The sequence below is a fragment of the Zootermopsis nevadensis genome, unplaced genomic scaffold (assembly GCF_977971745.1).
Source record: "Zootermopsis nevadensis isolate Lab colony 2312 unplaced genomic scaffold, Znev_1.0 Znev_ptg000006l, whole genome shotgun sequence".
NCBI lineage: Eukaryota > Metazoa > Arthropoda > Insecta > Blattodea > Termopsidae > Zootermopsis > Zootermopsis nevadensis.
In genome coordinates, this window is record NW_028259138.1 from 9,044,491 (window position 1) to 9,057,242 (window position 12,752).

The 12,752-nt window shown below is 37.9% G+C and overlaps 1 protein-coding gene across 34 annotated transcripts in view; it reads right to left on the bottom strand.

Moving 5' to 3' along the window:
• The window catches only part of shot (dystonin-like protein short stop), a 308,131-nt gene that overhangs the window by 244,614 nt on the left and 50,765 nt on the right, over positions 1–12,752 (bottom strand). For 16 of the 34 annotated variants that reach the window (XM_087343478.1, XM_087343475.1, XM_087343462.1 and 13 more), the window contains exon 1: positions 3,674–5,019. The exons of 8 other annotated variants lie outside the window; for them this stretch is intronic. In XM_087343478.1, the coding sequence (XP_087199604.1) occupies positions 3,674–3,824 (151 nt within the window). In that variant the 5' untranslated portion in view covers positions 3,825–5,019. Of the gene's footprint in view, positions 1–3,673; positions 5,022–12,752 lie in introns of those variants that run through there. 10 more of the 34 variants (XM_087343484.1, XM_087343479.1, XM_087343466.1 and 7 more) reach the window with 4 other exon arrangements.

Here is a 12,752-nt window from a genome sequence, read left to right on the forward strand (position 1 = left end):
GGAAACAGCAACTTATATGGCGGGCAGACACAACACGCCGTCCATTCGAAAAATTATGTAATGAAGATGAGAAATAAAAATTAACACCAGGAGACGAAGCGATTTGCAGTTTAATTCCGTTACGTCAATCTGAAGGATGCGATCAAAAGTAGGCTGTAGTGCAACGTCGCACGCTTTGAACGCTAATTACTGCGGCATAAACAGGGGTGAGCAAAGTTTGTCCCACGAAAAAATAAACCCGGCCGGTTACGATGCTCAAATATTATTCGTATACGGAATTGTCAATCTAAACTTTACTTCTTCGACTCACAGTTTTTAATCCTGAGTTGTAATCGTACCTTAAGCAATAAATGGCTTCTCTGGTACTAAACATTACGTGTACGATCGTACAGAGTAGAACCCGAAGGTTCAACACCACTGAGCCTATACAAAAAATAAATAAATAACTCCAAAGGACACAATCTTGAACCACTTCTGTCCGCCTACAATCCTCACATTTTCCCAAAGATCCACCTCGATGTCATCCAGCCAGCAGTTTTTTAGCATTTCAACTTACCTGTCAAATTCTGCATGAATTTGTCCCCCCACCCCCATGATCTACACTTCAAAACCAATTACTACCGTAACTATATTAGAGCAACTGTACAAATCATAAGTTTCACATTGTTTAAAAAAATCAATATGTAATTCCCTTCATGTACAAATTATAAAATTACTCTTTCACTTACACACAAATCTCTAGTATTTTTTTTGGAAAACAAACCGAATATCAATCTCTGAACTGAGTAAACATAACCTGAGTTTATTCTTCTCCTAATTTCATTGTAGCCTTACTGTCGTTAGTTAATACAGTACACACACACATTTAAATGCTGCCAGATTTTTCAGAAGACATCTTGCATATAATTAAACTATAAAAACTAATGCAGATTTCAGTTTCACGACATGCTCATACACTGTAAATTTCATGCTGAGTAAAACTTCACAAAAGACAATGCTGGAGTGCAAGAATAATCAAATAATTAACACTGCCTTCTAAACACACAATAATTACCACTCAAAACAAATACACACAATCAGCAGTTAGAACAGGCATATTTGCAACTCCATTACAAGCACTAATAATCAATCCAGCCACCAAACTATTTTGCCACATTCCAATGTATAAATTATTGCACTTTAAATATATTTTCGTTATTAGGCTACTTAAACTTCAAAACTGCCTAGAAGAACACCAGATTTGGGATTTTTAGTTATGAATCTGACCATTCATATTTCAAACGATAAAAATATAATTGCTCAAAACATACAGACTTAAGTAATCAAAAAAGGTGCATCGTCATCAACACTGCTGATAAATTACTTCTTAAGTGTTTATCTGGCTGCTTTTCACTTGCAACAGAACTGTTCTCCATCAAAAATGTCTGAAGATGCTCAGAAAGTAGAATTTCTCTATGAATATGTGTAGTTCCAAGACCAGCTGCTATCTGTATCAAAATACAAATACTCAGTAAGGTCTTTTGTTACTGTTCCTGTCATCAAAATGTATTTGCATGACGAAACTCGTAATGTTCATCATTCTTCTTCTTCTTCCTCAGTGCTACAGCCCGGGGTGGGCTTTGGCCTCCCTAACATTCATCATTATTAAAATATATTATTGTGGTTGGTGTCACTTGACCATCAGAAAGGTAATCGTCGACAGCCTCGTAATATTGAGAAAATTCAAGCTGGGCTTGAGGTTCTAACAGAGATGAGTACAAAGATTGCTGCCTCCATCAGATGATGATGGAGGCAGCAAGGACCTCCCAGATGCTAGTAAACTTCTATCAGAAAACAGAGCACTAAACCCAGAAGACAACCATCTTATAAAATTCAACAGTGGCAATAGCACAGCCCACAATTGGCCACAATCTAAAGGCAGTTCCAATCTTGACAACCATTTCTCTCGTATCGATTTCAATGCGATCCTTTCATCTCTTAGTGAAAAGAAAAAAAAAAAGTAACTTGATTCTCATTATTTGGGCATTTTCTGCCCAATGTGAAACAAAATTACAATGGTTATGTCACATTATAGTGATCAAATCAAATACTTTTCATATTCCAGTGCAATGTATCAACTTATGACAAGTGCAGTATGAAATTAATGGACACTTCTCCATTTTGGTAAATTCTTTTCAACATACACCCTTTTGCAGAACACCATAAAACAATGTGACGAGTCTCATGCGGATAATAATGTCCATAATCTGAGACACCACAGATTTATTTTAAATGAAACCCCACATTCACTCATCCAAATTCACATTCAGTTAACATAGCATACTTATTTCATCCCATATTCATGTTAAATGTGACGGATACACCGCAGATTATGTTTGAAGTAAACCCCACACTTTCTGCTAACATGGAATAAACTATTGGTAAGAACCAATGTTCAGAAATAAAACATCAGCTAACAAAATATTATAAATCACAAACAAATTTATATCTCCGCAGTAAACTGCGACAAGAAAACAGCTCCTCACTTATTCAGACAGCAAAATTTGTTTCCACCATTGCTCCATTTCTGCAATAAAATTACCACCAATGTAATAAAATTTAAAGTGACAGAAACTGTATTTTCAAACACTCTTACATCATTTATTTCTTATGGTAAGCAATGAAGCTTCTAAAGTTTAAAATATGTCAATAAAAATAAAGGAATAACACAAATTTTGCTGAAGATTTTCTGTCACCGCTCTCTCTCTCTCTAAAAAAAACCAGTTTAGGAAACAGACACTGACATCTGTAACATGATTCAGTGCACCATGAAATGCCACAAAACTTGTTGATGGAAGTTAAATATGTGTCAACGCAAATATACTCTGGTTTTCATTGAGAAACAAATGCAAATACTGCATGGTAAGAGTTTTTTGCATCATTAAAATCAACATATGCATCTGAAATATTGGCACAGAATGTGGAATAAATTAAAAATATAATTTATTCCAAAATTTGATTATGCTCTTAAAATAAACCTGTAGTTTCAGTTGTGGTAAGAATCCTGTGGCCACATATTTTATACCATTAATTCTGCATGCATTTCAGTAATAGATGATTCAAATTTAATCAACTGCAGCGTTAAAGTTAGGGCACTCACAGTATTAAGAAGCTAACAGTCATTCACCTGGTCAAGAACTCCCTTGTCCAGTACCTAACACACCAATTTTGTTTACTGGAAATAAATGTAAACAATAAGTGTTTCAAATGTAAAGAAAGGTACGTCATTCCACCTATCCCAGGATTCACAAAATTGGAACAAAAATTCAGAAACACATAATCTACCAATGAAAAATGTGATGTGAACTAAAAGCTACATTACTGTTACCCACAGATGGGTAAACATTTGTATTTGACTGCGACAGACAAAAAAATGTTATATGTAAATTATTTTTCTGAAAAAGCACATTTCAAAATCACAACTTCATTAAACTCATCAAATAAGCCAATAACTCTGTGTATATGATAAGGTTACGAGTTTCACTTAAATCATTTTAAACATGCTTTACTTTATACTGATTTAGAAGATTAATTATGCATTAAAAGTAATTAGTACAAGTTCCACACTCAGATGCTGCAGATGGCATGCAATCACACCATGACACAGCAAGCTTAAAAATGTGTGGACCCATACCTATGGATTCGATATAGAATTCCCACAAACCTTTGAACTTGCACAGGTTTTCTTCATAACCATGCTGAGTTTTGTCAAATGCCGATCCATCATTCAGTGCTTCAGCTGGGTCGAAGCCAAGCCGATCCTTGTAGTATGCCTGTGTCGACATGATTGCAGGCAAACTAAACTCTGATGCCTTACTGATACTTGGTGTCTTGAAATATCATAAGTGTAGGAAACAGGCACAAAAATCACTGTCATTAACTTCAGTAGATCTCAGTTTATACAGTTCCACAAAAACACCAGTGCAAGACCACTGGCTGAATAAAACAGCACTTGTCTAAGGAATGTTCATAAAATATTCCAAATGAATCACTCATATACTGGGAAATGTTAACACTTGTCTCTAAATGCAATTACATCACCTTCTTAGTATACTCAGCAGCTTGGAGGGACCAGCACCTATACCACTGTACGTTTCTTCGTCCGGTGAGGCTGTCTGTCGTATGAAGTCAAATGACACACTGGTAATTCTTTACACTTCTGAGAGGTTCATACCTTATTATGATCTGGTTTTTACTTTAATGTGGGCGCTTACCACCTAACCTCCACTCACACAAGACATAACTGGCCCCTCTGAATTTCTGTAGGTGGAACAACTTTTGTTCCTAGGAGTTGTCTTGCTGCCTACCTACTTAGGCTTACCTTCCTCTCACCTCTCTACAGAAAAACTGACCCAATGTGTGTGTTTGTGGTTTGCTTGTCACCTTAAAAGGTGGTCACTATTCTTTGACCCTTTCTGGAGACTCCAACCTCCAGCATCTTGCGACGTCACCGAGGAGAAAAACTACGAAATGTAGTGGGGATAAGGAGAGGGAAGACTTTTGAGTAGGTTTATTGAAGGGGCGTAGCAGTTCAACAACTTTCTTTAAAATAAAACATAAAACGGGGGCGAGGTTACATTTATATAGTTGCATTTCATTTATACCAACAGCCAAGAAGAATGTATTTCGAACATAACCCTTGCAGCCACTGGGATGAACAGATAACACATGAAGACCGGCACGTCACGGTATCATGAACACTTCTCCACACGAGGATGATACTGTTAACACACGAAAAACGACCAGTGATGACTCCTCTCTATGATATGCCTCCTTGCACCTGTACTGCGTTAGTAGTGCACCAATCAGTTCACGCACACCACAGCTCACAAACAAACGTACATCAAAACATATATATAATGCCTAATCCACGGAATGGTGCAAGATCTTCATACTGTAGTCTTTATTACTATTCTAATAGCCATCTGCCTACGTGTAACCAACTTTCTTTCCCAGCCCACTCCCGGCAGGCAGACACACGTTCACCGGTTCAGTTCCACAGACAACCGGTAGAGGAAGCCTGACATCAAAGCTCATAAGCAACACAGACACTCCACTAACACATAATTCAGAATATAGTGTCCGAAGACGGAACAAAAAAAAGCAAGGATGAAGTGGCATATCCTACTTTGAATTTTATTCATAAAGCCTTAAAGGAAAGACGGTTTAATCGGTATCTATTTTTGGTTTGTTTAAATGTTAAAATCCTTGTCAAAAATTTCAGTTATCCTCCAAACTGCGCTGGCAGCAGAAACACAGCTAGTTGACTGACCTTGAAACTGTGATTAACCATAAATATAGCCTATACTTATCATAGCAGGTATCTGTACACTGACAGAATCTGATATGGAAGGCCAACTTTTAAATACATTCATTAAGAAAAGACATCAAGATGCTGGCGCCTGGATGAAGAAAAAACGTGTATTAGAGTCGTGGCATATTTTAAGGTTGGCATACCATCCCATCATTTACCTGGAAGTATTGTGGTAAAGAAAAGTGATAGTGGAACCACGGTTCCGGAGAATTTGATGTAAATACGTCTATACGGAAAGAAGTTTATATATTGACTTTATTCTAAATATTTCCTTTATAAATGCTTTAAAATTGAGTAAAGTTTGATTAAGACATTGCTTATTTAACTTGAATTAGTTACGCTTAAGATGGGTCTGTGGTAGCTGAATGTATTGTAAAGTAATGTAATGTAATGATATGTATTTTAATGTAATGTAACGTTTTCTAGGTAACAACAATGCCGAGTAAACTGATGATGTTTCCAAGGTAACATAACAATGAAGTTACACTTATTCGTTCCACTTTTTGCCGAATGACACTGACCCTAAAATATAGACGTATTTACGTCAAAAACCTCAACCAGGATAGACAACCTTTGGGTAGAAGCATTAATCACCCAACTTGCGACAATGACTCTTCTGAATCTATTTAACAGCGCTCTCTCAACTACACAGTTACAAAGCTTTGAAGAGGGAAAAAAACAGGTAACTGTGGATTGTGAAGGGTGTAGAAGGAAACTGTCATTGCCTCTTCATGTTACAATCGCTGAATTTTCCTGGGAGAAATAAGGAAAACCAAGAAAATCGCATTCTGAACCACGACGCTGGGCTATATTCGAATTTTGTTATCAAAGGTTCTTACTTAAACCAATCAACAGCATTGTGCTTAAAAGGCCAATTGGACTGGTACTTCACTTCATACCTTGAATTACCTATTACGGAAACTAACAGGATACGTTACGTGTTTTCGGAATGATCAGTCATATTTTTCCTTTCAGAAATTCGGCAATGAATTATTTCGACGCAAGAAACGTCTTCGTAGATCTACTAGCGATACCTTTCCATGCTTGTAAGTTATTCGTCTCCTTCAAGTCCTTAAAATTATGTGAAGAGTGCATCAAGCCGTACCACTGAATTAATATAATGTAATTCTATCAGCTTGTACACACTCAGGGTACACATAGAAATTTTATTCTGGCGTATGCTTTCGAGCATTCAAAAAATGCAAATGAGCTTCGGGTAGGTAAACGCAAAGTTACCCCTGAATCAATGCACCATTCTATAAATGTGCTTAGAGGCAGTGAAAGGAAATATATACACGTATAACCTCGGGAGACCGCCACGGTGGTCTAGCAGTTAGAACGCTGGCCTTGTAATCCTGGGGTCTCGGGTTCGATTCCCGGCGGTGCCCGAATTTATAACTTGTGTTGGGCAAGGCCGTGGTCTAGGCAACACGGAGTTTTCCTCCGGGGGCTTCCCCGGTTTCTCCGTGGCATCCCAACAATTACTCCATTCACACACAGAAGAAGGCAATGGCAAACCACTTCTGGATCATCTGCCAAGAACAATATGAACAGGTCCCAGTCCGAGAAAAGGATGGAAGGATCCTGCTCATATGGACCTGTCGTCAGACAGAACACTAAATAAATAATAAGATGAGGTGGTCTAGCGGTTAGAACGCTGGCCTTGTAATCCTGGGGTCTCGGGTTCGATTTCCGGCGGTGCCCGAATTTATAACTTGTGTTGGGCAAGGCCGTGGTCTAGGCAACACGGAGTTTTCCTCCGCGGCATCCCAACAATTACTCCATTCACACACAGAAGAAGGCAATGGCAAACCACTTCTGGATCATCTGCCAAGAACGTATATGAACAAATCCCAGTCCGAGAAAAGGATGGAAGGATCCTGTTCATATGGACCTGTCGTCAGACAGAACACTAAATAAATAATAAGATGAGGTGGTCTAGCGGTTAGAACGCTGGCCTTGTAATCCTGGGGTCTCGGGTTCGATTTCCGGCGGTGCCCGAATTTATAACTTGTGTTGGGCAAGGCCGTGGTCTAGGCAACACGGAGTTTTCCTCCGCGGCATCCCAACAATTACTCCATTCACACACAGAAGAAGGCAATGGCAAACCACTTCTGGATCATCTGCCAAGAACGTATATGAACAGGTCCCAGTCCGAGAAAAGGATGGAAGGATCCTGTTCATATGGACCTGTCGTCAGACAGAACACTGAATAAATAAAATAACCTCGGGAGTAGAGCTTTAAGGTACAGCGGCTTTAGCCCCAGGAATAGATCCCTGATATACTGCATAGTGACAGGAAGCTGGGAGAACCCCAGAGACGTTGTTACAACGACAAAAACCCTTGCCGCTGCTGGGAATAAACTCCCGTCAAAATGAGTCCCTAGTCGAATTTGCTACTGATCGTTGACCTACATTTTCGTAAGATACACTACCTGCACTTCTCGTCGACTTTCCTGCAAGTCCACTCACGTGTTTTGTAGCAAGTAGCAGTGTACTTCTATTAAAACTTATTTTAAGTATGTTTTTCCTATCATATTCCGTAAAATGTTGTTTTGTTTTTCAGTTCACCTGTATTATAGCTTCACGTAGACACTTTCACTCATAAAAGCGAAGTTCTACAACGTTCAATTACAAACAATGTTGAACATCGACAAATTCTATATAAAATTAAAGGTAAATGTGGAAATATACGTAGGTAAGCCGGTCATATTGGCCACGAAGTCTGGGGCGTGGGACACTGGGGCCGTGGGTTCGAATCCCACACAAGGCATGGATGTATGTCCGCGTCTTTCTGTGTTGTGCTTTCCTGTACAGGTAGAGGCCTTGCGACGGGCTGATTAAGAAACGTCCCATGTGTGAGGGGGCCAAGGAGGACCCTTCCAAGGTCTGTAGAACCACTGATAATAATAACATGAAGGTAAAAGTGTTTGCACATATCAGTTTTCTGTTGTAATCGTCGGCAAGTAAGGAAAGGCATAATAAAATATGGAAGCTAAACTTACATTACTATTTACAATAAATTTTTCATCGAAATAAAAGCATGTTACGTGCAGTACAGAACAAGAATGCCACTGTCGTTAAATATGACCAATTATTAGTAATGCCTAGAATAATTAAAATATGTGTTATCAGGGTGTTAAGACATGCACTGAACCGAATCTAGAGTGGGACCTATTCTATGCTATTGTACCCAATTGTGGGCGCAACAAAAATATTAAATCTATGTACTGCACTACAAACCTCGAAAATTAAATTTTTGTTAAATTCTCTATTCTAGATCACTAATTTTTTCTTCGGAAAATAATTACAATACATTTTATATGAGGTACGAAAATTCGTTAGTCTAATAAGCTTATATACACACATTACTTCAGGAAGGGCGGATTCTTTCGCGGGCGTATTTTGTACAACCCCATGTGAAATTTCACAATGCGGCCAGTTATAGCGTAAAAATATGGCATGTGAAATTAAAACATGTCCTTATTAAAATCCGGCCAATTCGGTAACTGGTGTACTAGCAGATTCTATAACACTATTTCTCTAACAAACTAGGTTACTATGTCGTCTAGTATGTGTACAAACAATGTGTAGGAATAGGGACTTAACTGTAAGAATACAATACATTCCTGATTATTAGAAAGAGGAACAACTTCAACGTCTCATAATCTTTGGTGGAGAGAATACTCTGCCCTCTCTCGGCAAGAGGCGTGAACTACATACAAATGCTAGTACAATAACGCACAAAAATCAGTGCCAAACCAGAGCTGTGTACAGACGCAATTACACAAAATTTTACTTAAACCTTCCAAAAATAAACCGTGATGGTATGGCAATATTTGACTTCAAACAAAACAAGAAAAAGTACTTAAGAGTTAATCGAGATTTAAATTCCTGATTAATGATGACAAACGAAACAAGTGACCTTGGGTTTGCTAATAACTGACCAGTGTTCATTTGGTGTCCCCTCGGGCGATGTCACAATAGACTTTCAAATGATAGTAATTAAGACGCACATCCTCCAAAATAAGGTGTGGCGTAGTTCAGTGGCGGAATCGGTTTATGGAACGGAAGCAACCATTTCACTAGCATTCTATACCCTTGCACACCTATCGTACCTTCAAACAGACTACACGACTTCGTATCTCCATCACCAAGCCATACCTCAAGGAATAAACGAACTGCAACACGCGTTAATGTGCTATTAATATGGTCCTTTATAAATGTTCATTTCCATAATACAAAAGATAAAGTATAAGAATCGAGATGTTCATGTAAATGCAATTTTTGGGATCTAGCAGCCTACACATACAAATGGGTATTAGAAATTCGAGTGAAGACCACGTTCCAGTTTGATTTACGCCATTATTAACGCCCTGAAAACACCAATCAGAGCGTTAAGATAGACACCTTGTCCGAACTGATTATGTCATTGGCTCTTCGCTGTTGGCAAACACCTTAATAAATTAACTGAATTGAATTTTGTATATCTTTTAATAAATTTACATAGTATGTTCAGACATGGTAAATAAATAATAATTTTAACAATATTTAAGTACCACTGGTTCAGTTAAATGTATTTTAATAATATAAACACAACTAAATACATTTCACTCAAATGTCTACGACAGTTTGCCATATCATTATTTTCTTTTCCTGTCTTTAAAGCATTTAGTTAATTAATGTGTCCTTAACAACTCACACGTCCACCCACGAACCATGGCTTCTGCCCATTTTAGTGCAAAAACTTTCTGATGTTATCATTGTGTAAATATAAATGGGTGGGCAAACTTCTTTTGAGCAATGATTCATCACTTTTGTGAGTGCACTCCAAACCATCATAGTTCAAAGAAGTTTCCACAAGTTCAGAACAGTCTGGAAGCAGTTTCAGCGACCTATTGCTAATTGCCAATGGATCGTTAATGAAGAACTTTCGTTTTGCCCATGGAAAGTATATTTATTAGGTATTAAACCACACTGCATCATATCATGACATACGTAAAACAATACTGAGAAAAACTGGTGTCCGAAAGTACATTACGTAACGTTTGTGCCATGCCCATAGGCATCGACTTGACAACAGGAAAAAGCAATGTATATTGTCGTGTACAAGTAGGCGACAAGCCAATATTCGTAACACTTCACATAACGCCACCAGACATACAACGGCCTGACAATAATCCTTGCACCAGCAATTCAAAAAGCATGAAACATTTCTGCAAGGGAGTGTCTGCCATTGGGGTTGACAATCACTTGATATTTTCAAGCAGGGCTTACACCTCCTCGGTCAGGGAGGACATTTATTTTTATTTACAAGTCGAATAAGTACGAGACCTTCGCAGAAAGAACAACTTGCGACTAAAAATTGTTAAACAGCCAACAATTTTTACATTCACTGAATATAATTTATTGGCAATCTTTCAGTACACGAACCCTAAGGCCAGATTCAGTTGAGAAGCTGACAGTCGTTCGCTCGATGAAGATAATTCCCCCACCTTTTATGTAAATAGAAGGTTCACTGGAATGCTCACAAGAATCTGCCCCTGGACCCTACAATGAGCCAGTTGAATCCAGCCCACAACCTCAGAGTCCGTTTTATGAAGATCAATTTTAATATTATCATTCCATCAACGCCAATGTCTCCTTTAAGGTTTGTCAAGTAGAATGTATGCATTTCTCACGTTTCTAATTCGTGCTACATGTCCCGGCAATTTAATCCTCCTCATCTGACTACCCTTATAATAGATGACAGGGCAGAGTACAAATCAGAAGTTTCTCGTCACTTTCTTCATCCTAGGAAGAAATATTCTTCACGACACTTAGCATACGCCATGAACACACATGCCTGTACTTACACTATATAGGTCTATACTACGTCTATTATAACACTATTAATAATTGCCACGCGATGCTTAAGCACGACTGAAACTTTCATTCTTTTCTAAACTCTGGTTTGATATTCTCAAGGAGTCAATACACGTATTAAAATCTACATTCTCACACCCACTCACAAATACAGTATGAAAAAAACAATAAGAAATAAGGAACCCTTCTGACAAAATCTACATTTATATTATTATATTTATTTATTTTTCTATAACAGCACCTTGTCAGTGCTCTGTACGAGAATGTAAGAGTGATTAAAAGGTAGTATTACAAATACAGTAAAACAATGAGTCAACACAATGAGTCGCATTTTAACTATATCTTGACGCATTCAGACATTGAACTACTGAACACATTCTGTAAGATCTTGTCTTCCTGATCGAGTGAATCGAAGTTTTGAAACAACATACCCATATACTGGGGGAAGGGAACACAGAACCAAGCATGGTGACATCTTTTATGGCATTGTTCTGTGGACTATCTAGGAATTTTTGCTGGGGGACTCAGGAAAAAAAGGACACGTCAGACAAGATATTTTATTACCATCACGGATTATGCGACACGTATTTTATCTGTTATTGCCGTACGACATTGATTGATGATAATCCTTGCGATGAACACCAGGATATGGATTCAATTAATTATTGGGTTTGATAACCAGAATATCTATGTGTGGTTTTTATAAAGATTTTGTAATGTATAGTCGCTGTTTGATGCAGAAATAGTAAGTGGAATACATTTTTGGCCTGATGCGGTTATAGGAATTAAAACTGTTCTTGCATCTTTTGTCGGAAAAACCTCCCACTGTATAGGGTTTGAAGTTTCCATAGCGGTGAGTCTAAAGATTGCTGTCTTCTGGGTTGTTGCGCCGTGTAGTCTGGTAATTGTCCACTAACATTTCAGAGGTCATACTACCTCCATCATCGCCCTGATGATGGAGGCAGCAAGATGAAACAGGAAAGAATAATAGTTGTATTCAACAACTATTCTTCCGATATTTTTTCTTCTATTTCACGTGTTGTCGAGAATGCAGACTCAACACCCAACACAATATATCTTCTTCGTAGGCTTCAATGTCCTGATACACCCATCTCATTTTAATTCACAGCTGCAATTACAATACACCTGTTCCCCGATTTACGAATTTTCGCCAACGAACCATGTAAAATTTTATTTATTTTTTAATTAGCGAATTATTTTCGTTACAACAAAGAACCAGCCATACTGCAACTACAGTAACCGCTGTACAATGTCAACGTTTCATTCAACTCTTCAGCAGTGCTTTAGAGCAGTGGTATTTAACCTTTTTTGTTCGCGTACCCCCAGATATAATTTCTCTTCAACTTTGTACCCCCAAAGCTGTTGGTGTATAATTCAAGTTATACATAGTATATAATCTAAATCTAAAATAAATTAAATAAATTACATTACTGATTATTCAGTGTTTATCATAAAATAATATATATAATTTTTAAATTTCACGTACCCCCTAAGATGTCTTCGCGTACCCCAG